The sequence below is a fragment of the Caretta caretta genome, chromosome 2, assembly GCF_965140235.1.
Source record: "Caretta caretta isolate rCarCar2 chromosome 2, rCarCar1.hap1, whole genome shotgun sequence".
Taxonomy (NCBI): domain Eukaryota; kingdom Metazoa; phylum Chordata; order Testudines; family Cheloniidae; genus Caretta; species Caretta caretta.
In genome coordinates, this window is record NC_134207.1 from 12,624,902 (window position 1) to 12,651,610 (window position 26,709).

At 43.8% G+C, this 26,709-nt stretch overlaps 1 protein-coding gene across 3 annotated transcripts in view; it reads left to right on the forward strand.

Moving 5' to 3' along the window:
* FAM135B (family with sequence similarity 135 member B) overlaps positions 1–26,709 on the forward strand; it is a 451,441-nt gene that overhangs the window by 410,019 nt on the left and 14,713 nt on the right. For 2 of the 3 annotated variants that reach the window (XM_048841722.2, XM_075124918.1), the window contains exons 8-15: positions 5,501–5,654; positions 8,742–8,791; positions 11,821–11,976; positions 14,926–14,999; positions 18,600–18,754; positions 19,790–21,929; positions 23,846–24,012; positions 24,990–25,081. In XM_048841722.2, the coding sequence (XP_048697679.2) occupies positions 5,501–5,654; positions 8,742–8,791; positions 11,821–11,976; positions 14,926–14,999; positions 18,600–18,754; positions 19,790–21,929; positions 23,846–24,012; positions 24,990–25,081 (2,988 nt within the window). The remainder of the gene's footprint in view (positions 1–5,500; positions 5,655–8,741; positions 8,792–11,820; positions 11,977–14,925; positions 15,000–18,599; positions 18,755–19,789; positions 21,930–23,845; positions 24,013–24,989; positions 25,082–26,709) is intronic. The other variant, XR_007355437.2, reaches the window with a different exon arrangement.

Sequence of the window (26,709 nt, forward strand, 5' to 3'; positions counted from 1 at the left end):
GGGACTCCATCATGGTCACCTGTGCTGATGAGCTCTGCATGGTCACCTGCAGCTTGCCACGCTGGCCAAACAGGAAATGAGATTCAAAAGTTCGCGGTTCTTTTCCTGTCTACCTGGCCAGTGCATCTGAGTTGAGAGTGCTGTCCAGAGCGGTCATAATGGAGCACTCTGGGATAGCTCCCGGAGGCCAATACCATCGAATTGTGTCCACAGTACCCCAAATTCGAGCCGGCAACGTCGATTTAAGCGCTAATCCACTTGTCAGGGGTGGAGTAAGGAAATCGATTTTAAGAGCCCTTTAAGTCGAAATAAAGGGCTTCATTGTGTGGACGGGTGCAGGTTTACATCGATTTAACGCTGCTAAATTCGACCTAAAGTCCTAGTGTAGACTAGGGCAGTGATGAACCAATATAAGAGTCTGCGTTGACAGACTGTGGTAAAATTGTACCAAAGCCACAATACTTGTGAAATATTTGTTAATTGTTTTTTGCCTAGTATTTGTCCAGGTCTATTTATGTCAGTAAACTGAGGAACAGAAAGATTAAATGACTTTCCTATTAAATACATTGGGTAAACAGGGGGGCTGAACTGACCTTTCTGGATAATGAAATTCTCTCCTTAGCCACTGAACATCTAGGAAATAGGAAGATTCCTCCACTTGCTCCTAATCCAGCACATCTCATTTCTAACCTGGGGAGCACATCACGCATGGCCAGTATTATACAGGATTTCAGACAAGATGATTTTATGTTCCCTTCTGGCCTTAAAATCTAGTGCTGACAGTTCCAAGTCCAAATCCATTTAATTTTTGGCCTTGCCTGAGGATGCTAATTAGCACCGGTTCTGGTAGTGGGTTTTGGTGATGTGCACATCCAATCCACTGGTAATTTGACTGACAGTCAGCATCTCATTCCATATAGCCCACCAAACAGCCATTAAAAAGTAACAACATTTGGTAACTAATAGGATGGGCTGGATTCATTCCTCCAGAATAAATTTATCTCCCCCAAATAGCATAGAAAATTAAGAGATAATTAAAAAATAACAATTGCAGAGTCTGCATTTTCTCTCATCTCTCCCAAATCGTCTTTTCCCCATTTGCTTCCCATCTACCTTTCCCTTTTATTTGGTCTGAAATCAACAAGATGGAATTCAATAAAGACAAGTGCAAAGTACCATGCTTTGGAAGATAAAATCAAGTACACAACTACAACATGGGGAATAACTGGGTAGGCAGTAGTATTGCTGAAAAGGATCGGGGGTTATAGTGGAGCAAAAATCGAATATGAGGCAATAATGTGATTCGGTTGCAAAAAAAGCTACAATTATTCTGGGTGTATTAACAGGAGTGTTGTATGTAAGACCCGGACGGTCATTGTCCCTTTCCATTGCATACTGCTGAGCCCTCAGCTGGAGTATTTTGTCCAGTTCTGGGCACCACATTTTGGAAAAGATGTGAACAAATTGGAGAGTCCAGAGGAGAACAACAAAAATGATAAAGGATTTAGAAAACCTGACCTCTGTGGAAAGGTTAAACAATTGGGCTTGTTTAGTCTTGGGAAAAGAAGACTGAGCGGGGACTTGGTAAGTCTTCAAATATGTTAAAGGCTGCTATAAAGGGGTCTGTGATCAATTGTTCTCCATGTCCACTTAAGGTAGCACAAGAAATAATGGGAAGATTTAAGTTAGATATTAGAAAAACTTTCTAACTGTAAGTATAGTTCAGCATTGGAATAGGTTTCCAAGGGAGATTGGAATTACAAGGGAGATTGGGAAATCCCTGACACTGGAGGTTTTGTAGGAACAGGTTAGACAAAGAACTGTCAGAGACCGTCTAAGTTTACGTGGTCCTGCCTCAGCACAGGGGGCTGGACATGATGACCTCTCATGGTCTCTTCCAGCCCTACATTTCCATGATTCTAAAAGGGCTGAGATTGCAACTTGTGATAGCTTTGAAAACAGAAGTCAATACAGGTTCATTTGGAACAGGTACAGTAAAAGCTTCTTGTGCCTACATAACAAGGGGATTAAAACAACTAGTAAAGCAAAGCAATTAATTGAAAAGGTTGAGAGGTTCTTTTCCCAAGAGACTAAGGTATAATTTTATATTGGACGTATTTATAATTCTAGAGCAGCCATTACACTTTGAGCAAATGGGGACATACAGATAGGAATAAAGTTCTTAGGTCTGTTCATAGTAGAGATGGTGAGCCACTGAGTTGCAAAAAGTTCTTTCAGAATCAATTCCATAGGTTATAATCCAAATAGGCAGTTCATATGCAGAGTTTGTATAAATTCTTCCATGAGAAATACCAGGGTAATCCAGACTTGGAGCTGGAGACTTTAGTCTTGTGACTCTAGTTTCCCCTGAACAAGCTTAAGTAGATCTGAGATACAGGATTGGGGCCCCAGAGTTCATTTATAGATCTCTGGCAGGCCGCATTAACCTCTTGACAGTAGTTAATGCAGCAGGCATTAATTGGATAAAGAAAGGTAATAAACATTATGGCTTAGAAGTCAATTCTGTTTCCTGTGTATACATAGGTAATTAGTTGCATTGATCAGCATAAGGCAATTAACCATTTCAGCAGTTCATAGACAGTTTACTACAAACTTCAAAGAGAAATGTAGACAATGATATTATTACACCTAAGTTTCATCTAAATTTTAATATTCCCTTTTGGTCTCTGGATCAATAGAATATAGTAACATTGTTAACCTCTGACAAGATATAGGTAAACATGGACAAATACAGTCACTATCTTCTTCTACTTCGCTACCAATACTAGTCTACATTTCAAAGCACTAGTCTATCTAACATGGCTTTGTTAGCTATTTATAAGGAATGGCCCTAACTACAATTTATATACTTTTCTAATATGTTTTTAAAGGTTAAATTTGTGTCATTTAGCCTGCTAATTGCTTAATCCTTTCTGGTTTGGTATCACACTAGGTCTCCTGGCTCTTGCTCTGGACTGTCACCGACCTCTAGATTCTGCCCAATATATTGTGCAGAAAGCAACATTTTTATAAATAGCATCTCCTCCCCCATTGTTCGCACTACATCGGTCTTGCAAGAACCATTCTCACAAAACCTGTGCTTAGCTAAGGTGCATTAACTGATCTCTGACACAGGGCCTCCAACCATTCATATGAAATCAGTTTGAAAAATAGGTTAGGATTTTAAAAGAAAACAACATCTGAGAACTATGCAAACATGAATGTAATTAAAACAGAGTTAATTGATAAAGATTTTCACTGCATTTAACTCACACATTTGTGATCCCACCTGATGTTTCATTTTCCTGTTCTTATGATTTTTGTATTATCACGATGTTTTACGTCAAGAGAGGCTGCAAACAGACCCATTAAAACGTCGTCTTATTGTGCAACTAAGATCTAATATATCACAAATATAGAATGAGTAATTACAATGCACCACAAATAGATACTTCTGTTATTTAATATAGTATTTATTTGTCACAATGGTTTTGCCTAAATAACATGCCAAAATAATTTTTGACTCTAAAAAGTTGAGCAAGCTACTTCCACTTTTTTATCCTCCTCCAGCACCTTTTCTCTATTCATTCCCCCTTTCCACCTCCTCAAGGTCCCCAGATTCTGTGTTGTAAATGTGGAGTGCTCAGATTTTCCAAACCTTCAGGATTTAAAGCTAATATTTAAAACACAACTCAGCGACACCCCGGAGGGTGTCTAATGGAGACTAAAATTTGCCAACAAGAAATACAAGTGTTGGGCAAGAGCCCTGGCCCTGACTGACTCCACATGGGCAAGCCCCTATGCTCATACTAAGCCACATTGAAATCAGTGGGGGTCTGTGCAAGTGCAGGAATCCACCTGCCAGGGGACAGCTGGAGGGCTGGGATCCATATCATGGCTGCCCCTGTGTGGGCGCACTGAGGAGGAGAGGTTGCAGAAAGACCATTTTTCCGCTCCATGCCCTTGTAATTCACTGCTCGGTGTATGTTACGCATTCTCCTTTGTGTCTGATCCCCACTGGGTGTGAGTCTGTTGCAGCCCCCAGCTACAGGGCCTGTCCCTTTAGCTCAAGCTGTGGAGACTTATGGGTGTAGCTTCGGAGGTCCTAGGTTCAGTCCGTGGTGTGTCAGCTAAGCGAGAAGCCCCATGTTAGTGTCTTCCCACCCATCAAGACAAACTGCTTCCCTGTGTCCATTACAAAATCCCACCTAACTCCTGGGAAAATACACCACCAAATTCATGCTCTTGCAGGCCACGTGTGGGAAGATAAGTCCGGAGATACCGTCCCCTGTTCTAAGCACAGAGAACTGCTGTCCTTTCCCAGATACTGCTAGGCAGTGCCTGTGAGGAAATGTTGACTGCTCAGTGGTGTCCCCTGCATGCTGCAGTCAGCAGGGAATATAGCAAGTGGATAGTAAGCTGCACAGTGCGGAAGTTCAGTGTGTGACATGTGCAAACAGAGCCAGGATCGGCATGCTTCTTGATATCTGAATCCCTCACTGTGTCGGTATCAAGCGCTGGAGTTGAAAAGGTACCTCTGGGCCATTCTACTTACCCATATTCAGTGCAGGAGAATTATGATGTGGTGTGTAGTTCAGCCACTTTACTGTAGGAGGAAGGCCCAGCTGCACTGTGCAAATCAGTGTCTGAACTTCGCTAGTGTTCAAGAAAGTTTGGGTACAGGGGTTTGGTCCTTCTGTCTCTGTCCTTCTAACTTAAAGGGACAATGCTGATCTGAATAATGGGCACCTGCTCCTGAATTCCCTCTTTAAAGTGTTTCTCTCATGGGGTTCTGGGTAAAAAACCCACACAAACAACAGGGGAAAGTTCTTCAGTCCTCAATTCTGCAATCAAATCCAGAGGTAACGGCAGGATCAGGGCTTAGTTCACCACACAGGGCGAACAGTGAAACTGACTATCTACAAAGTGCTGTCAAATGCACAAAATAAACAAACTGAAAAAATCAGGGAAACATTTTTATCTTCTTTCTTTCAGTTCTAGTAATCTTAGGCTGTGCTCATAACAATTGCAGGCAGGAAATTTGTAATCAGGTTCTGATTTTAAATGGAGGGTATCCCTTTTACTTTGTTACAATATCGCAAACGCCTGCTCAAGCTCTACTACGTACATCTATAGGTAGGTGTAAAATGCTATTCCTTTTTCACAAAAGGTTTTGGAGACTTCTGGGTTTAAACATACTTTCTTCTGTCCGATTGCATCCTCATGTGACAGACCCACACTCAGGCTTCCTGCTTCTGATGTAGAAAAGGAGCTAATGCCTGAGGAAAGGACCAGTTGGAATCATGCTCTGAACATCTTCTTTTGTGGCACAAAGTGTGTGGTTCTTTGGAAACTGATGACAAGTGGAAGTAAAGATTGAAATGTGATTTAAAGGATGCAAGATTATGGGGCATCTCACACTCATATTTTTAAAACCTCCAGCACAAAAGAAGAGCATAAATTTTAATTTGCATTTTTTTTCTTCTGTTTCCTTATCCAGGGTAGCTTTTATGTCCCTTCTGAAAACTGCATGCAGCATGCATACAAATGGCATAAGGACCTGTGTCTGCTGCTCTTGAATGCATACAGAGGGCTTCATGTGTACTACACAGTCATAATGAAAGAGATTCCAGATTTGCCACAACTGAAGTTAGGTAAGAGAACAGACATTTTACATCTCTTAGTGTTGACTGGTCTCATTTTAAACATACCTTGTAGTAACTAAGTTTTCCAGTTGGTTGTAGGATTTTAGGGGGTTTTTTTTCCCTGATTTTATTTTTGGTTTTTATTTTAGGGTAATCATGAGCCAGGGCTGATGTAAATCAACATCGCTTTACTGCAATCAGTTTATACTAGCTGAAGATCGCATTAGTGTTTAGAAGGAATAAGTTATTATAAGTATCCAAAAATAGTTTCCTTGAATGATATCTGGAATTGGTTGCCTTTCAAAGCCTTGAGCTCCCTATCAGGAGTTGGAGAACTTTAGGAACCAACAGCCTGATGAGCAAATATTTTTCAAATTAAGGGGGGGAAACTCAATTTAGGGTAAATTGTATTAGAACATAGTCTCCAATTTCTGCTTTAGAATGTATTGCTTTTTACCACAGACGCCTTGATAATAACATAATTACCACATGCTCTTTAAAGCATATTCTGCTTTTCTCCCTAATTCAGCAGTTTAATAGATTCTCCCCCTGAAGCAGAAGCCACTATGGCTTTGTAGACCTTATAAGGCACTAGTAAGGATACTGGGTCCAAACCTTCAAGGCCTAGCACTGTTGTAGGGTTGCAGGCCTGCATTCATGAATTTGTGCTCTCTCATGCTTGCAGTGGTACCGAGAAGTTAATTAGAAATGAAGAACTCCGCAAGCCAGCCTCTGTTTTCCAACCTGTTTCTTTAGATATAGGAAGTATGGCTGGCACTTTCATGTGTATATATTTTGAAAAGGTATTAGCTGGCAATATTAGGATTGCAGAGCTGATGGGGGAGACATGCCCCATTCCATTGACCAATGGCTTAAAAAAAAAGAGAGGGAGAATGTCTTCCATATCGATTTTGTAGGTACTATCGGAGCAGTCAGCTATAAAGCATTGTGCTGCACGTCCCACACTGGGGCTGGTTCCACCTCCCTGTCCTGCTGCATTCACTGTTATGGGCCGCATGTTCCCCTCCCTCAAATAACCTGCTCCAATTAAAAAATCTGGTTTATTTCATTCACACAGTGAGAAAACATCCTTAAAAACAGATCTGGTACTTAAAAGTTATTATAACCTGTCAATTACAGCATGACAACAAAACACAGGTGTCATGCATTTTGGTTATTGGTCACATGTAGAGGTTATTTGTATCACACGTTGGCAGGTTTGGAAGTTGAAAGGTTCTTGTGTGTTTCATCTATCACACATATAAAAAAAAACAAAACACATACAGGTTACATTTCTGCGTCCCATGGGCCAGATTTTCAGACAGTTTATGATGCATAAATACGCATTTCATTTGCACACACTCTTGCTATACATGTAGATTCAGTATATGCAAATATAACAGTTTAGCCACTTATGAATGAAATCCTCCATTCTCATTTACAAGTCTAAAATATCTGATTGCAGATTCAGGACTTGGGGCCTGATCAAAAGCCTGTTACAGTCACTGAGAGTCTTTTCATTGACTTCAGTGGGCGTTGATTAGGCCCATGGTCTATACATACAAAATGCAATGATCCAGTTTCCATGTTAAGGGACTATATACTACAGGGACTATACCAGCTACATTGCCTTAGCTATGCCAGCACAGCGCCCTAGTGTAGACACAGCCTCCACTGAAGGAAGGGGTTTTTCCATTGGCGTAGGATCAACACCTCTCCAGCTGACGGTAGCTATGTCAACAGAAGTGTTCTTCCATTGATTTGTCTGTGTCTACACTGGGAGTTAGGTCAGCATAGCAGCATTGGTTAAGGGGTGGATTTTTCACTCCCCAGACCAGCTTAGCTATGTCAGCCTACATTTTAGATCTGGAGCAAGCCTGAGAAACCAAGAGTGCAAATGCATGAGTCCGGACTGAAGCATGAACCAGAACATTAAAAGATGAGGTGTGGATATGTGTGTTCATGCCCCCAGTGTTTCGCCTATGAATAGGCGAAATTGTAGTTAGACACCCTGGTGTCAATTTGTCCCTTCATGGTTACTCTGCACATTTAAATAGGAGGCGTTTTTGTATAGTCTTCCCTTGTGGCCATGTGCTTTATACTCGTTATTATTAGTGATTGCTCCTCCCTGCAAATTCCGCAAGCCAAACTTCCTGAGGTTTTGTTTCAGATCTCCCGTTTTTATGAAGTTTTGCAGAATGTCTCTATGATCCACACTTGGTGGGGCATAACTACAGCATGGGATTTCCCTGGGGCCGTCTAACTTGACGGTTGCAAGCTATAAAAGCTAGGTCTACACTAAGGCCCAAAAGCAAACATTTTCGTTGGGACCACTGAGCATAGATGCAGAAAAGGAAACGAATGCACATGTTCCAAATATAAGATTTATTACTGACACTGTGGCAGGGCCCAATAAGTACCAAGGGCTTTCCGAACACAGAGGAAGGTACAGTCCCTGCCCCAAAGAGCTGACAGATTTCAGACCCAGAGCTGCATAAAGACTTACAAGCCTGGCTTGCCTCATTGCTCAGATATTGGGGAAGAAAGAAAGTATAGGGCAATTGGCTGAAGCATTTGCTGCCCTGGAAGGCTTTTGCCAGGGCACTTAGCAGCTTGCATTTTGTTACTGTGTTACCTTGCATTATAAAGTAAGTAAAGGGCGTAATCCTGCAAGGTGCTGGGTGCCTCTGGTGCAGCGCTGAGCACTGCCAATAATCTGACCGCAGTGGAAGTTTGGGGTGCTCCAGCACGAGCCCTAACACAGCTGCTTGCTGGAAAGGGGGTCGGGCATTTTGTAGGTGCCTGCTCCCTTTCTGGATCAAGCTGCTGCTTACACCACTGGGAGTCCCATATAGGAAGAGCCAAATCCTGCATGCTGATTTGAGGCAAGTGTCCCATTGAACTTCACCGCGGGTAGGTGCTGGAGTAAAGTGAGCAGGATTTGACCATTAAGGAAAGAGAGGGGCTTTTGAGCAGAGATCTTGGGTGTAGAGCCAAGGAGACTCTTGCCCGTGGAGGGTGGAGCATAGAGGGTTGAATGAGTTAATGTGTCACTTCTGCTTTTCTCAAACGTGGTTTTTCTTTTTGTGCCCCCAGCGGAGCTAGCTGTGGAAGATACGCTATCTCAACTTTGTACAGAGCTGCAGGTATTGTCTTTAGCAGAATGAATACGTTCACACAGTTTCCAGACTTACTGAGCCAACTCACTTGGGGAAAGCAAGTTCAGTGTCAGCAACCAGTCAAACAAACGTTTCTTGCACTATGATTGCAAATGCATCTGGGGCCTCCTTCATTGCCATCAAATCACTGGCTGGACTGTTTTAAAAAGGGCTGACACCTTCATCCCTAGGAACAGCCCCAGAGATCAGCTTAGTTAAATGGACTGAGCATGGGGCTGGTTGCTACCATCTCCTGGGTTATAATATATGCTACTGCTGATTGAGTGCAAGGTATATAGGACCAAATGGTCAAACATGGGTGCCTAAAGTTAAACAGGCGTATAAATAGGGAAGCAGTGAGTTGGTGTAAGGAGGTGATTTTACCTCTCTGATTACAGCATTGGTGAGACCAATACTGGACTGCTGACGCAGTTCTGGTGTCCACATTTTGGAAAGAATGTTGAAAAACGAGAGACGGTGCAGGAAAGAGCCACAAACATTATTCAAGAGCTGGAAAAAAAATGCCGTCTAATGAGAGACATAATGCTCAATCTGTTTAGTTTCTCAACAAGAAGATTGAGGCCTGACTTTGATTACAATGTATAAATTCCTTCCTGGGGAGAAAATGCTGGGTGCTAAAGGTCTCTTTAATGTTGTGGAGAAAGGCCTAACAGGAAGCAATGGGTGGAAGCCAAAACCGGACAAATTCCAATTTGCAGCGAGGCATACTATTTTATTTTTTTACTGTGAGAGTGATTAACCTTTGGAACAAACTATCAAGGGAAGTAGTAGATTATCCATCTCTTGATGTCAGGTCAAGACCGGATGTATTTTTGGAAGCTGTGCTTTAGCCAAACACAAGTTATTGGGCTCAAGGAAGGGGTAACTGAGTGAGATGTAATGGTCTGTGATGTGAGGCTAACCCTCCTGGTTTCAGAGGAAAGTTTTAAAATATGACCCAAGTGCACCCTGAAGGTTCATAAACGAGAAGCCAAATAAAAGAACCCCAAAATTTATTGTTATTTTAAAAAATCTTCTGATTTTTAAGGCAATTGTATGATTTCGGCAATGACTCCTGATTTTGTTAATGTTGGGCAATAATACGGTGGATTCCAGACTTTCCTGGGCTCCTCTGGAAGTCCCAAATGAATGAATGAATATTGCAGAATTCAGATGAATTGCGGGGGACTTGGAATTCAAGGGTCCTTCTCAGCCCTACTCATGGGCTGAATCCTGAGAAGTGCTGAGTACCTAAAACAAAGTGGAATGGCTACCTCTCAGGATTTCTCTGACACTTCTCATTTTGTGTGACCCACTGTTATTATACAGCAAGAACATCACAATTAGAGCTTGACACTGACCTTTCCAGTTATCTCAAGCCTGCTAAAAAGGTTAAGAGTCAATGAGCTGAAAAAATAACCATCATGCTATTTAATAACCCTGGGTGTTAATGCAGCTTCTCCTTTGAAGCTTGCTCTCCAGACCTTCATTTACAATTTATGTAATAACTTAGTTGCTAATGTTTAAAATTAAAAGTAAACAGCATTGCTGACAGGGCAAGTTATTTCTTCTTCTAAGCAAGGGGGACCAGTTGTACAAAATAAGGCCCTGATCCTGCAAAGAGCACCAGGCAGGCAGACGCCTCCACCCCATAGGCCCCTTTGATTTCCCTATTTGAATTGGTACAGGAGGTTGCCCACACTGCACAGATTGCAGAATCAGGAATACAGCAGTGAGGGCAGTGTAAGGACAATCAGGATACCCACAGTTACACACACATACGTATGAACGCAAGGATTACTTTTAATCGTGATTTAGATTTCAGTGCTCCTAGCTTTGGGAGTTTGCCTGCGTAAGGACTGGGTAAAAATCAAGCAGGAACTCAGGATTCATTGTGGCGCTATGGTGAAAAGGGACTGTAGCTGGCAAAGAGACCTTTTGTTGGCTTGTTTTGTTTAGTTTTGTTAAGGGATAACGTGTTATTATTACTATTGTTGTTATTAATTTGTATTCCCTAGGGCCCCATTGTAGTAGGGCTGTACTAACGCATTTACCGTAAAACATAATTACTGTCTGTGGCTTCTACTGCTACTATATGCTGTAGAGGTTGGGGTGCATAAATACCAGTAGAATTATAAAAGAGAACTCTATAGCCTTGTATCTGTTTCTCACTCTTGTTCAAGCGTAGTAGAGAAAGGAGAAAATACACTGAAGAACATGAGAATGGCCATGTTGGCTAAGGCCAAGGTCCATCTCGCTCAGTATCCTGTTTCTGACTGTGTCAGTGCCCGATGCTTCTGGCAGTTGGAGATTTAGGGACACCTTGAGAATGGGGCTCCATCTCTGACCATCATGGCTAATAGCCAGTGATGGATCTATCCTCCATCCACTTATCTAATTCTTTTTTTAGCCCAGTTGCACAACATCCCCCGGCAATGAGTTCCACAGGTTGACTGTTCATTGTGTGAAGAAGTACTTTCTTTTGTTTGTTTTTAACTGCTGCCTATGAATTTCATTAGGTGACCCCTATTTTTTTTGTTGTGTGAAGGAATTTTGGAATGTTTTTCCTACTGTACTGGGAATTAGACTTAATAAAAAAAGTCACCAAGCTAGTGTGTGAAAGAGATGTTGCTCTAATCAAAAGGCATCACCAAGTCTACAGAAGAGGGAGCATCATTTCGTATTCCAGAGTAAGCAGCACCATCTAGTGGATATTTTGGAACCAACAACCAATTGGCTGCATTCATTTACTTTTTACCTGCAATGAAAAATATTGGCTAAGGCTGTGCTCACTCCCCACTCTTCCCTTATGTCTCCATCTTAATTTGTGCTAAAATACAGGTGCTAAAATAATTCTGTAGTAACTGCCTGATCTGGGATAAAATAATTGATAGGAAAACAGCACCAGCCCAGTTCTGATTCAAGGATCATTCTTTTTTTTTTTTTTAAGGGGACTTAATTTAATGTCCTAATTAATTCCATTGATCTAACCTCCAAACATCTTTCCCCCCCTCCAGATGTTGAACAATCCAGAGAAGATAGCAGAGCAGATAAGCAAGGACGTAGCATGGCTTTGCTCCCACCTTTTGGCACTGTGGACCCAGTTCCTGGAGACAGTGACACTCCATCCAGAAGTCACAGCCTATCTTACTCAGGAGCATCACACACTAAGGGTAATGCTAAGCAATTCATTCAGCAATGGCGATACCGACCTGATAGGAAGAGATCGAAGTTGCATCCAGAGTGTGCCTTAATTAGAGTCACTGTGTGAAATTAACCCCCACACAGAGAACCAGTCCAAAGCCTACCTACCACTTAAGTGATGCCTAAGTCATTGTGTTGGCTCACTGCACACGTGGGAATATTATGCCTATCAAATAGCAGTTCTGAAATAATTCCTTCAACTATAAAATCCTAGCTCTTAGTTAAACAAATAGGAGCAAGTGGTGACCTTGTAACCTGTCTTGTCCTCACCTTGCAGTGGTAGCCAGGTTTTCCAGCTGGATACCATTATGCTAAGAGGAAGAAATGTTGGAGCCTGGAATGCATGGCTCTGAGAGATATAGGAAGATCTCCACAATCTGCAAGAGATGATGAAACAGGGAAACTAGGGTCTGCTTTTATAATTTTGTTTCAACAACCTCATAGACTCTTGGTACAAACTGCATTCCTTGGTGGTGCCTGTTAATAATAATCATTAATAAGTTGTTGTTACAATAGCACCAGAACTTCTCAGACAAGTACAAAAGAAAGGTCCTTTCTTTGAGCAGTTTGCAAACTGAATTAGCTCCATATTTTAGCCCCAATACTATAAGTTCTGCCTGGGAAGATCCATGTCTCTTAGGGTATGTCTTCACTACCCGCTGGATCGGCGGGCAGCAATCGGTCCAGCGGGAATCGATTTATCGCGTCTAGTTTAGACACGATAAATCGACCCCCGAGTGCTCTCCTGTCGACTCCGGTACTCCACCGCCGCAAGAGGCGCAGGCAGAGTTGACGGGGGAGCGGCAGCAGTCGACTCACCGTAGTGAAGACACCACGGTGAGTCGATCTACGTACGTCGACTTCAGCTACATTATTTGCGTAGCGGAAGTTGCTTAACTTCGATGGATCCCACTCCCCGCCAGTGTAGACCAGAGCTTAGACTTCAGCAGGGCTCTGTGTGAGCACAGAGGTCCTCCCATTTACCTTGCTGGGTCAGGGTCTTGGTGTGGATTTGAATTTGAAGCCTTAGTGACATGGATTACAAACAGGCTACTGTCCTATACAAGAGCTGCATTTCAGGACTGTACCTCTGACCATCCTTTGCTGCCTTATCAGTGTCCTGGCTTTTGGGTAGATCCCGGATATTGTGGGCCTGAAATTTGGAAAACCCTTAGCCACAATGGAAAAGAAGACCTGGCCTTTATAGAACACTGGTACTATACAGAAAAATGAGTTCATTTTAAATATCAAAATACCAAATTAGTCCGTTGTGGTAAAAGTTTGATTTCCCATGGCATCTGGATTGTCACAAAACATGTAAATTCCTCTGAAAAAACAGAGCCATCACAGGGTCAAATAATTGAAAAATCTATCCTTCGTAGCTCCCTTAACACAGCTGCCACTGGAAATATAGTTCTGTTCCTTTTGTTGTCTCATTATACATAAGCAGCCAGTACTTTCCTGCTCCTTAGTATCACACACACATTCTCATAGACATGCGCGCGCGCACAGATGACCATTTGGCTGCTGCCTATCTGATTATGCTGAATGTACTAAAGCCCCACGTAAGCATGTGCTTAACTTTAACATTGACGTCAGTGGGACGACTTGCCTGCTTAGGGAAGCACGTGCTGAAATGCAGTGCTTCAGATCAGGACTTTCTTTATTATCTAAGGTTTCAGAGTAGCAGCCGTATTAGTCTGTATTCGCAAAAAGAAAAGGAGGACTTGTGGCACCTTAGAGACTAACCAATTTATTTGAGCATAAGCTTTCGTGAGCTTATGCTCAAATAAATTGGTTAGTCTCTAAGGTGCCACAAGTCCTCCTTTTCTTTTTATTATCTAACTCCTTCAGAGGGAAATGTATAGGAAGCAGAAGGTACCTTCAGCATAGCACCTACGCTAAAAAAGCAGCGTCGTCTAATGCCTAGAGCAGGGAACTGGGGTTCTTTGGCATGTTACTTGACCTGTACGTGCTCAGTTTTCTTTAAAATGTGGGCGGTCTTGCTTACCTGGCTACATGAAGCAGTTTGAGAGCCTCAGACATAAGGTATTATTATTGTTAAACAGCCTTGTTCAGGCAAGGCTTATCTATTATTTTAGAAAGGCCATTTGTCAGAACACAGCTTGGAGGTTTAGGGAGATATTGTAACTTTGTTTATATGCTTTCTGCTGCCATTCTACAATGCTGTATTTTACAAATAACAGTAGTAACATAAGGACTAGAGTCTTAACAGATTAATTGATTTGATTATGTATCTTGTTGGAGTGCATAGAAATTCAAAGCCTATTTCTGAGCAGATCGTAATACCAAGTTCTTTAGGAGTGTATTTTTTCATACTAAGTGCTCTGCAAATCATTTCAAACCTGCAGCTATTTCGCAATCATTTGTCCATTGCTTTACTGTTCTTTCTAACGTCCATGCAAAAATTTGGAAAACTTTAATTTGCAGATATCATGCCATGCATGTATGTGTTTCTGATAATGTAGGTTTTATTCCCCTCTGAGTTCATGTGTAAGAATGGGAGTTACTGTATATCTTTGTGCAGAAGATACCATTGATTATTGGCTTTCCTCATTTAGTAACTGCGCTATTGCCATTTCAGCTGCCGGGGAAGGGAATTAGCAACCCTAGTTTTAAAGCTGCAGAGAGAACTGTTAAATTCAACAGATGCACTGCTTCTAAACAAAGACACAGCAGATACATTGGAACAGATTCCGAAATATTTCCAAGGGCCGTGTCTTCAATCCTCAGAGGCTTTCTGAAAAACAAAGCAGAAAACCAGCTGAATTGGTGGAGCAACCAGGGTGCCTAGCTTCCTTGTGTCACCAGAGTGGTGCAAAGCAGCTGGAGCTGGCTTGCATGCTCTCAGTGTCTTTAAAAGGCTTTAATGTGTGATCTTTGTGTTTCATACCCAGGTAAGAAGATTCTCAGAAGCATTCTTTTATGCTGAGCACCAAAAGCTAGCTGTGCTGACCTTTCAGGAAAGCCTGTAAGTAATTCCTTTCACCTCTCATCCCTGGCACTTGGGCCCCGCAAGCAAGTAGTCTCTTAAAACTTCTTGTGGTCCAGACCCCATGCCGCCACATTATCCTTTCCGATGCAAATCCATGCCTTTCCTCCTTGATCTTCAGTGGGCATTTGTACTCCATACAGAAGGCATTGGGTCTATTTTAACCTCACTGCAGTGTAAATCCACTGAAGTCACAGTAAAAAATTACACAATGCACAATCCAGATCAGGCCCCAGAGGGTTGTAATCTTCACACACCTGTGATAGACAGGCGGGTTTTTTTAAGGCTTGTGGTCTAAAGCATGATGGAGACTATGGCTGAAATCCCACACTGAGGCGGCAGCAAGTGCCAAATGGTCCTAAAAACTCTTTTCTCCTCCCCACTCTCCCCAAGTGGGTGAAACTCTCTTGGGTGCAGCCATGGTAGCACTGGGAGGATCCGGGAAGGCAGACAGAACGGTGCCGTGAAGCATCCATCAGTGGTTAACACAAAGCCTTGAACATGAGCGCTGGAGCTGACGGATCAGAATGGGCAGAATGCCGGGTGGGTGCTGGTAATAGTGAGGCTCAGAGTGGATGATGAATTGCAGGAGAATTAGCAATGGAAGGCTGTCAGAGAAAATAAATCTGGTACTGGGCTGTATTCAAAGAAGTGTGTTATGGATAACAAGCAAGGTATTTACTTCCCTCTGCTTGCCGCTTCTGCTTAGGCCCCAACTGGGGAATAGAATTGGGACCCCCCCCATGATTTTAAAAATACTTAGAGCCAAATTCTTAGAGCCAAATTCGGTTACACCTGAACAACCCTGCTGCCTTCAGCTGGGTTACATGGAGTTGACTGCAGGCAGGATTACCCTTCTTAGCTCATTTAGAGGCGAGTTTAGCAGAAAGCAACAAAAATAATAAAAGATGAGGAAACTAGGCACTGTCTGGGGAAATGTTAAGGGAGGGCCAGGCTTATTCTGCAGAAAACCAGGCTGAGAGGAGGAAATACCTGCTCGCAAACATGATCAGGGATGTTAGTGATGGAGCAGGGGGTAATTATTTTCATTAATCAAGTGAGTCAAAAAGCAGATGCTCTGGGCTAATGTTATTGTACAGCAGGAACAACTTAGATTAAAGATTAGTGAAAATGTTGAGGTCTTAGAAGAGTTCTGCAGTGAGACAGATTGGCCAGGGGGAATGTGAAATTCCCATTGCTGGAATTTATCAGACTGGAGACATGTCCTTCAGAAATGGTTTAGGGATAATGCCACAGATTGCGCCAGCGTGCAGCGGCATAGGCGAGGATTCCATATAATGATGCCTTCTTCAAAGCTGTAACTGGAGACATGGGGTCAAATGTAGTGCACAGTCTACCACATTGTAAAGAGGAACAGCGCAAGGCAGCCACAACCTCAGTAGTGCTTGGGTGGATGGTTGTATAGGGCCTGCCCAGCCTACAAAAGTGGGTAGTGCTCATTGGTGAAGGAGACATGGCCAGAGGGGCCCCAGAAGTGACCGTTCAGCTCATTCTCTCATATGGAGCCCCAAATATAGACTATAGCTTCCTGCTATATCAGCACCTGGAGGGAAAACATAAGAAAGGCCATACTGGGTCAGCCCAAAGGTCCATCTAGCCCCGTATCCTGTCTTCTGATGGTGGCCAGTGCCAGATGCCCCAGTGGGAATGAACAGAACAGGTAATCATCAAGTGTTCATCCAGTGTTCACTCTGTCACCCATTCCCAGCTTCTGGCAAACCAGGATTTATGGTTGAACAGTATGGCCTTTCTTATGTTTTCCCTTTTTTTCCCCTCTGACCTGCACAAAGTTTGTTGTTTCCAGTTATTACATGGTGATTAACTGTGTTTCCTCAGAAGGAAATCTGAAATACGTGCACTTCTTCACCATCTCTGTTCTGTGGAGCCCGTCCCATAGTGCTGCCAATTAATGCCATCTCTTAAAAACTTGTGTTGTCTTCATCTCTATTTGTTAGAATACATAGACTAGCTAAAGAAAGATCCAAATAAAATAATCTTGCATTTGGAACATGTTGCCATATGGGACAAGCCAGGAATAAAACCAGTACACGGACAGTAAATTGGTTGTATTTTGCCAGTTCTCCATTTTCCCTGGCAGTTGTCATGTCATTCAGCCCTGGAGCAGGAAGAGTATAATAGTCACTAGCCATTCTGGGCCAGTTCTTCACCCCAGTTACTGGAAGGGAGTGCATGGCATCACGTCCCACACAGCCCAGTCGGTTACATAATACATAGGAAGGCAGACTGCACACCTTGAAAAGAAGATGCCCTCCTTGGGTCATGAGCTCCGAGAAGACAGAGCACCTTTTGCGAAGCCATCATTTCTAGGAGAAGCTGAGTAGGCACCCAGTTCTGAACAAATGGAGTCAGGTCAATTTCTCCAGTGATTCCTGTGAGAAGCGATGCGGGGACTCTAATTCCATAACATGGAAATAATTGGACCTGATTTTCAGGAGCGTTGAGTGTCCACAATTTTAACTGAGGTCAATGAGAGTTATGGGTGATAAGCACCTCAGCAAACCAGGCCCATAAGGGGCTCAGTTGCATCACTTAGCTACAGATTTGCCAGGGAACTGGTACAGGGCCCCGCCACCCAGAGGAAGCTCTAGAACAGTGGTTCTCAAAGCCAGTCTGCCACTTGTTCAGGGAAAGCCCCTGGCGGGCTGGACTGGTTTGTTTACCTGCCGCGTCCGCAGGTTTGGCCAATCGCGGCTCCCACTGGCCGCGGTTCGCTGCTCCAGGCCAATGGGGGCTGTGGGAAGTGGCATGGGCCAAGGGACATGCTGGCCGCCCTTCCCACAGCCCCCTAGGCCTGGAGCGGTGAACTGTGGCCAGTGGGAGCCACGATCGGCCGAACCTGCGGACGTGGCAGGTAAACAAACCAGTCCAGCCCGCCAGGGGCTTTCCCTGAACAAGCAGTGGACCGGCTTTGAGAACCACTGCTCCAGAAGGCAGGGAGGCATAATCCTCCCTGCTGTTATAGGACATACACGGGAAGCATCCCTTGTGATGTCACAGTGTGTACCCCTCTCTCTGTATATCCAAGAGGGAGCATGACCCTACCTTTTACCCGGTCACCTCCATCCCTTTTGGGGTGGCTTGCTCCCCAGGATTTGCTAGATGGGAGGAGACACTGCAGCAGTAAGAAGCACACAAAGGGCTGCAAAGGTTTGGAGGCAGCATAAGAAAAGGCTCCTTGCAATTCCACTCAGCTCAGCAGACAGGTGCGATATAAATAATGCAGTGTAGAATACTAACGTTTTATCCTGTTCAGCATGTCTCGGTCCAGTCTTGCCAGGAGCCGAACACCGCCCTCCTGTTTGCTCCACAGCACTCTCCCCTCCCGTGGATGTGGTTGCTCAGCACTTCTGAATACTAGCCCATTTGCTTAGTGCCTAAATATGGACATAGGCACCGAATCTTAGGCACCTGTGTTTCAAAGCACTCGCCGGTGCTTTGGTCAGACTCAACCTGTTTTGCTGACTAGATGAGGTGAATGATGGCAAAGCTGCACAGTAACTCATCCCACACTTGATTCCCTCCATGTCTTGCTCTCAGGATCCAAAGTCATAGCCAGATTTCTACTGACGTTCGGAATTCCGAGTACCTCACCAGCATGCCCCCTCTGCCAGCCGAATGCCTGGACATTGATGGGGATGGGAACACAGTTCCGGTGATTTTTGAAGACAGATATGTGGACTTCCCTTACAAAAGTGAGTCATGCCCCTCAGGCTGTGCCTTCAGCCCATCTTGCTGGCAATGCGGGGGCAGGGCTGCTCCCAGGGGATTGCAAGAAGTAGTGTGGATGGGTCGGTAGGTTCACATACCCTTAGACAGTCCCGAACCAGTCTTCCAGTGTGGTGTTAGAGGGCTCTATGGCTGCTCCAGGTTCCATCTTTAAAATGAGGCCTAAAATCAAGGTTTTCCCTACGACTTTTGGTCAATAATGATCCTGTGTAACTTCTCACCCAAGTTAGGGGCGTGTTTTCTGGTCAGGTTTCAACATGGTGTGAATGATTCTGCTTATGGTGCCTAATGTCCCCTGTCGTTTCAATAGATTGCAGTATATACACTTCCTGTTACTTAGACATTTTCTTTCTATGAGGTGTTCTTGTTGTTTTTTAAGATTAACAGTTTAATTCCAAGAACTGGAGGTAAAATCGGAAACAAACCCTCCTGGAGTTTTCATTTCAGCCATTAAGAGGAAGTGAGGTGGTGGTTTTCATTATTAGAGTGACATCTAGTGGTGGGAAAATCCTCTATAAAATATTTCATCTGCCTCTTACCAGAACACGAAATGTTGAGCGGTTATAAAGGAAACTATTTATTGACACTAATACTTTTTTTATAAGGTAATAGGATCTGTGGTTTTATTTTCCAAAAAGATATCTGTAATTCTCAGTTTTCCTCAACTTTTTACCAAGTATTTAACAGGAATATTTTTTTAAAAACTATCCATGTTGCAAGTGGTCACACTGTAATAAGAATATACGGCTGAATTTACAAGAGCATCCACTAGTTTTAAGACATCTACGTTGCCTGATTTTTAGAGGTACTTAGCACTCACAGCTCTAAGTGATTTTAATTTAACCATGCAGTGAGGATAACAGTTAAAAGTGAATGCAGCTTAAAGAATGTTGATCAGGCATGTATATGTGTGGTGTGTGCATGTGGGAGGGTGTGTGTGTGTATAATCACCTACAAACATTTTGATTCCTTGTATAGGACATTATTTTTTTTTCTTTCAGGTCAAAGTGTGGATGTTTTCCCAGCTTTTGAGGTTCCTGAGATGAACGGTACACAAATGGACTTAATAAACAACAAGGAGGCTCTTGCATCAAATGATGACATTGCATTAGCAAAGGGAGATTTCAGGAAAGATACTCTGTTAATACATACAGATAAAATAAATGGGAATGCCCCCTGTATCTACAGCGATATTGCAGCTGATGCTTATATGGCTAAAGCTTTGACCCAGCACTCCACATCTCAGGCATATACAGTCAACAAGGAAGTACAAAGGAAAACGGATGTATCCCATGAAAATACATCAGTTTCAAGTAAGGAAATTGTTTCTGGCTTGGGACTAGGCCTTTTAAAACACAAAGCTGAAGACTTCCAAACGTCAGTGGATGTTTCATTAAAAGACGACAGACTTGCTACAGGTGTTACGTGCGTGGATATGGAACCTAGCAATAAGGATTCCCACGAAAGTGAACCCATATTAATCATTAGTGCTCTGGGTGACAGTGGAACTAGTGGCCTCTTAGACAGCACTGAGTTAAGTAAAGCAGCTAAAACTGCTAATTATGAACATATTCTCACTTCGGATGAACTTGCATTAAATGAACTAAACAGTCTTGAAAAACCAGTGGATCAAGACAACAAGGCTCTGCTACCAGCTTTGAAAGCGTTACCAATCAGTACTTTTGGTTTATTAACCCAGACAACAAAAGATGCCCTGGAGGTGAAGTCATTTGTGAAGGAGCAAAGAGCCGAAGAATGTGAAGAGTTTACCCTGACGTCAGGGGTCATAAAGAGATCTTCGTCAATAATATCCGACTCGGGCATTGAAAGTGAACCCAGTTCGGTGGCTTGGTCCGATGCACGTAGCCGGGCTTTGGAGCTGCCCAGTGACCGTGAGATGCTGCAGCAGCTGGTACGGAGGCACACCATACACAGAAACTCTCTAGAGGGTGGGCAAACGGAAAGCAATACAAGCTTGCCCAGTGGGATCCAAGCGTCGCTGACATCAATTAGCTCATTGCCGTTTGAGGAAGAAGAGAGGGAAGTAGAACTTACAAAGCTGACCAAATCCGTTTCTGCACCGCAGATCAGCAGCCCAGAGGAGCCCACAGACACTGTAGATCTTTCCAAATGCAATAAAGCAATCTTGGAAGTTGCAGAAGGGCCCTTGAAAAGCTACATGGAAGTGACGTGCAGAAGCATAGCAATAACAGGGAACTTTTCTGACTGTCAGACTGCCAGGGAAAGTGAGCGATCAGAACCAGACATGGCCACAGGAGAGCATCCTAGCACTGCTGTCAAACAAGGTAACTGCAGCGCTGAGCTACCAGAAGAAGTCAAAGATAAGGAAGGTTTTTCAGAAAGAGTTTGTAGTTTGGAATATGCAGGACAACCCGTAAATCTAAAGCAGTACAGATGTGATACCTATGAATGCCAGGCAGTGCAGAGAAATGAAGAGTGCAGCTTGGAAACACAGAGTGTCACCACATACTCAGACCCCACTAGCGTGCAGTGCGGTGCATGCAGTGAGGATCTGAAAGATGCACTTAAACCTGTACCTGAGGGGTTGAAAATACGTCAAGACTTTTATTCCAGTGTTACCATACTAGACGTCCAGAATTTCTCACATGGCCTGAGCGAGGTACCAGATTTTTGCTACACTGTTCCAGCCTCATCAGAGACATCGACTGAATTTGGTTCAACCAGAGGAGAGTGTGGGAGCCCCGTCGCCAGTGAAACCCTGATGTCATGTGAAGAAATGCAGGGCTTACAAGAAATTGAACTCGACGACGCATCTGTGCTGGTGGATTCTGCAGCAGGATCTTATTGTGCCGAATATCCTCAGGAATCAGACATCGTGGAGCGTCGGCTCGTGGCTAATGGCAGCACTGGCTTTCATTCTGTTGCCACAGACGGGTTGGCACTGGAGAGCCGAAAGGCCGTTGAGGTGGTTAACCTGTCTGTTTCTTGCACAGCCACATGTCTTCCCTTTTCTTCGGTGCTCAAAGAGACTCCTGTGGTGGCTGGCTTCTCTTCAAAGCAGGCTGCTTTCCCTATTACACGCCAGCCTTTAGGCTCCTTCGGCGTTGTCCCCTGCACGGCAGATGATGTGGAGGAAGAGGCCAATGAAAGGATGCTTAGGTAAGACTGTCTAATGGCTTTCTTTATTACAGCTGCAGTCACACCTAGAGACCCCAGCTGAGGTCAGGTCCCCACTGTTCTAGGCGCTCTGCCAGCGCACATTAAGAGCCAATCCCCACACTGAGGACTTTAGAGTATAACTAATCCAGACAGACAAAGGATGGGAAATGGGCTGTAACATAACCCTCATTGTACAGATGAGGAATTGAGGCATAGAGAGGCTAAGCAACTTGCCCAGGGTCATGCAGGGAGTCTGTAGCACTGCTGGGAACTCAGATCCCTGACTCACAGTCTTCTGCCCTAGCCCATCTTTCCTTTCTCCTTACTTGGGGGTATTTTGCATGGATTGCCTAGCTGACAGCACAATACGCAAACCTACCCATCACAGAGGTTTCCATTACGTTTTGTGTCCTGTGCTGTGCTGGGAGTTATCTTAAAACACTGAGGAGGGTAAGGGCTAGACCAGGCGTAGGCAACCTATGCCACATATGCCAAAGGCGGCACGTGAGCTGATTTTCAGTGGCAATCATACTGCCCAGGACCCGGCCACCGGTCCAGGGGGCTCTGCATTTTAATTTCATTTTAAATGAAGCTTCTTAAATATTTTCAAAACCTTATTTACTTGACATACAACAATAGTTTAGTTATATATTATAGACTTATAGAAAGAGACCTTCTAAAACCGGTAAAATGTATTACTGGCACGCGAAACCTTAAATTAGACTGAATAAATGAAGACTCGGCACACCACTTCTGAAAGGTTGCCAGCCCCTGGGCTAGACTCTTAAAGGGTCTGTGTTCGGATTCCTAGCTTTGTTTAGGTCGTTCATCAAGCTCCTCTAATGCTCTGTTTAATTTTGTAGTGGCTGGGTTTACTGTCATGTATTGTACTGTACTCTCTGGCTTTATAGCTGTCTCTTCTGCCTTCTCCTTCTCCAGGTGAACCATGGTTGTCAGGCTTTTAGGCCCAGATTCAACAAAGCACTTAAGTTTGTGCTTAAAGTTAAGCACAAGCTTAATTCCTTCTCTGTTCAGCCAAGCAGTGTTTAAGTGTGTTGCTGAATCCAGGGCCTTAAATCCCATAGCGTAAGTCTTAGATTGCGACCCCCCCCGCCCTTACTTTTTGGCAAGCAAAAGTTTCTGAACAGCCCCACTGAATCCAATAGGATTACTTGTGTGAGTAAGTGCTCCCCAGTGAATAGGATGGTCACAGTCTTGCCCCAAGACTGAAGCTGTAATTTTCCCAGCTTGGCTGTGAAAAATCACCTTAGGCGCTTCAATGTGTGGCCTGATTCTTAGAGAGGCTGAGCATCTCCCACTGAGTCCAGAGGCTGTTCAGTGTGGACTTAGGAGCCAAACTGTAGGCCCCAGAGCTGGGAAATGTTAGTCTAGCTGGAGGGACACTGAACTGTTCTTAGCTGGTTTGTGTCTGGGTCAAAGCTACTATCCCTTTTCATGGGATACAAATTTGCATCCATTTGTGCAACTGTCTGAGTGGGTAGGAGGAGGAGGTCGACCCCTCATCTGTTTAGCTCAGATTTGTTTGTTAATGTCTGTCTAATTAGCCCTGCTGGGTAGATCTGGACACCACGTTTTCTACGATACAGCTACATAGCCTTGTATCTCCCTGTTAGGGTGACCAGAAGATTTTTAGCAGCAAACCCGCTTTGGACTCTAGCAGGTGAGGTACCACTGGGTGGATCTCTCCCACGAGAGGTAGCTCACTCCCTTTTGGATCACAGGCTATCTACCTGCCCACCCCAACCTCCCTTAGTCACCCTAACTTGTAGGACAAAGTATACTGGACTTCACCTTCAAAGCTGAAAAGGGAATTTATTGCAAATGCTCATTCCTAGTTTAAAGGTTTTATTGTTGAACACCCAGTTCTCCGTGTGATTAATTAGTGTATTCTCCAGTTTTTATCAGGCCAAAGAAAAGTTTAAAAAAGAACTGAAGATTGAAGGATTTCTGTACAGTGACTTATCTGTACTAGCTTCTGATATCCCATATTTTCCACCAGAGGAAGAGGAAGAAAATTTGGAAGATGGAATTCACCTGGTTGTCTGTGTCCATGGACTGGATGGTAAGGCCTGAGAGATATGCTGTGCGGAATTGCCTCATGGAGTTTATTCATATTAAAAATACAGAAGTCGAGATCCTCTGCTGGTGTAACTCAACATAGTCCATGGGTGTCACTTACATCAGCCAAGAATCTGGCCCATAGTGTGTTGTTCTGTATAATGCTGCTGGAAAGGATCTGAGCAGAAATTCTAACATTTACTCCACAAACGCTTTTGTTACAAAATGAAGAATTTTGACAGATTTTTGCCCCCTAAATGCAACCTTTCATGCCCAGTAAAATTGTCAGCCCCTTCCTTTGCATTTCACAACCATCCGATCATTTAGCAAAATATCATCCAGCGAACAGAAAACTTGGTTTAAATGCCGTCTCTGAAGGAGAGAAGGTGGCTAGCTCTGGGGAAGGTGAGTATTGTTCACTCTATAACATATGCAGCAAGCAAAGTCACAGGAAGGCTGGATTGTGTGTAAGTCACAGTGTACAGGCACAGCACGCCAGGGGATACACTGGCAGACACTGTGCCTCAGACTCACCCCTTGGGGTCACAATATGTCTTAGGTCTCCCCTGTTCTGCTTGGGAATGAAAGGGAGTTATTTGCTGTCGCTCTGAAAAGGGCAGCTTATTCCTGCATCTCTGCTGGCCAGCCAATAGCAGGTGAAATGGCAGAGGTATCAGGATTCCTATTCCCTGCCAGTTCCCATCCCTTCACTTCCTGGGGAACATCTGCAGCACCTGCAGCTAAGATCTAGGGAGCCCTCAAGCAGCTGCAAAGTTTGTGGGGATTCCTGTCTCACTGCTGCTCCCCTGCATGGCTGTATCAGGGCTTACCATAACGCAGTGAGCCATCAGTCACAGCTGCACTCCCCGCGACAACTCCAGGGGCAGTGTTGAGATTTGAAAAGAACATAGTGAACAGAATCTGTAGTATTTACCCTATTGTGAAATGAAATCTCTTATCAAGTCCTGTTTCTTTTTATAGGGAACAGCGCAGACCTGCGACTAGTAAAGACTTTTATAGAACTGGGACTCCCTGGTGGAAAGCTGGACTTCCTAATGTCTGAAAGAAACCAGGTAATACAGGTCCAGGTTCTGCCCTCGTTTACATCCTCTGCAGTCCCATTGAAGTCATTGAAACTTAGCCTTTGCAGAGCAGATATCAGGAATTGTACATTTCAAAGGCTTAGGGCCAAAACCTACACATCTTCAGAAAAAGGCCCGTTTGGAGTTTTGTGAGGGGTGCAGGATTTAGCATGGATATCCTGCACCAGCTCCCACTCAAATCAGTAGTACTTTTCCTCACTGGAAGGCAGCTGTTGCTGGCCTGATCCTATTGCCACTGAAGTTAGTAGCAAACTCTCCATTGGCATCAGTGGTCCAAGGATCAGACCTTTGGAAAGGAGATAATTAAAAACAGCATGTTAAATGGCAAGTACAACGGTCTGATATATCCATCTATTGTATGATGTGCAAAATTATGCAGAACAAAAAGAGAACAGCCGGCCTGATGATGTTCATTCTAAATGTTCAAGAGGATGCTATGGTCTGCTTGAGGGAGTTGGTACTGCTGGTTTCAACTAAAGCATCCGACAGACAATTTTCCTTTGTGTAGTATATTTTGATGTATTTGCTCGTATGATGAAGAAATGCCCTCCAGGAAAGGTAATCGGTTGCCTGTGCAATGCAGAGCAGCAGAAATGAACTCTGTCCTCTGCCCTACATGCATGTGATGCAGCATATTTAGTACATAAAGGGCCACATCCATAAACAGAGCAAGGTTTTCAGTGTCCAGTCAAAAGCATTCATCTGTTCTATTAATGGTACCGGGAAACTTTAGAGCAAAATATTCCAGTGTGGGTTGCAGTGCAGCTCTCTTATCCAAAGGTAGGTTGCAATGGAACAACCTGTGCTCTCACCCTGTTCAAGTTTCTGTTGATGTCAGCAGCCATTCACGGAATGCAGAATGCATGCAAAGTAACGTTAATGATGATCATATTGTGCACGTTCGCCAGAGGCTCTCAGGGCACTTTACAAACATGAAAGAGTTAAGCCTTACAGCACCTCCGTCTCCTGTTGTTTAGCGTGCGTGGTGAGGCAGTATTGCCCTCATTTTATAGTTTGGGAAACCAGAGCACAGCAAAGCGAGCAGCTTGCCGCTGGTCACAGAGCAAGTGCACGGCACCACTAGGAACTGAGCCCAGGTCTCTTGACTCCTCCTGCTGTGCTTTTAGCCGCCATATCCTCTTCCCTCCCTGAAACAGAGAGCCATATGGAGACTGTAACAGATCTGAGGTGTGAGCTGTCTAGAAAAAATTTGCCTTACAAGGAAAAATGTGAATCTATGTCATTTGGAAAGGCACTGAAGTGATATTGAGGGATGGAAACACAGACGAGTGAAATAGGACTCTGTGTGTGTTGTGTCTAGAACTTACACTTGGGATGGTGTTTTTCCACTTCTAAATAACCTGCAAGATTCAAGATAATGAGCTTAGGAGGAAATCATTAATTATCGATGCAGACAAAACAAATAGGCAGGAGGTTAGTAGACTGTATTTAGTTTATGAGAACATTTATTTTAAGGCAGCACTGGAAATTGGATATGCTCATGTTCTCCTTTGCAAGAGCTGCAATTAGTGAGATGAATTTTGTCACAGAAGCATTAATTACTAGAGATGTTTTCCCTAAATATCTGTTCCAACACT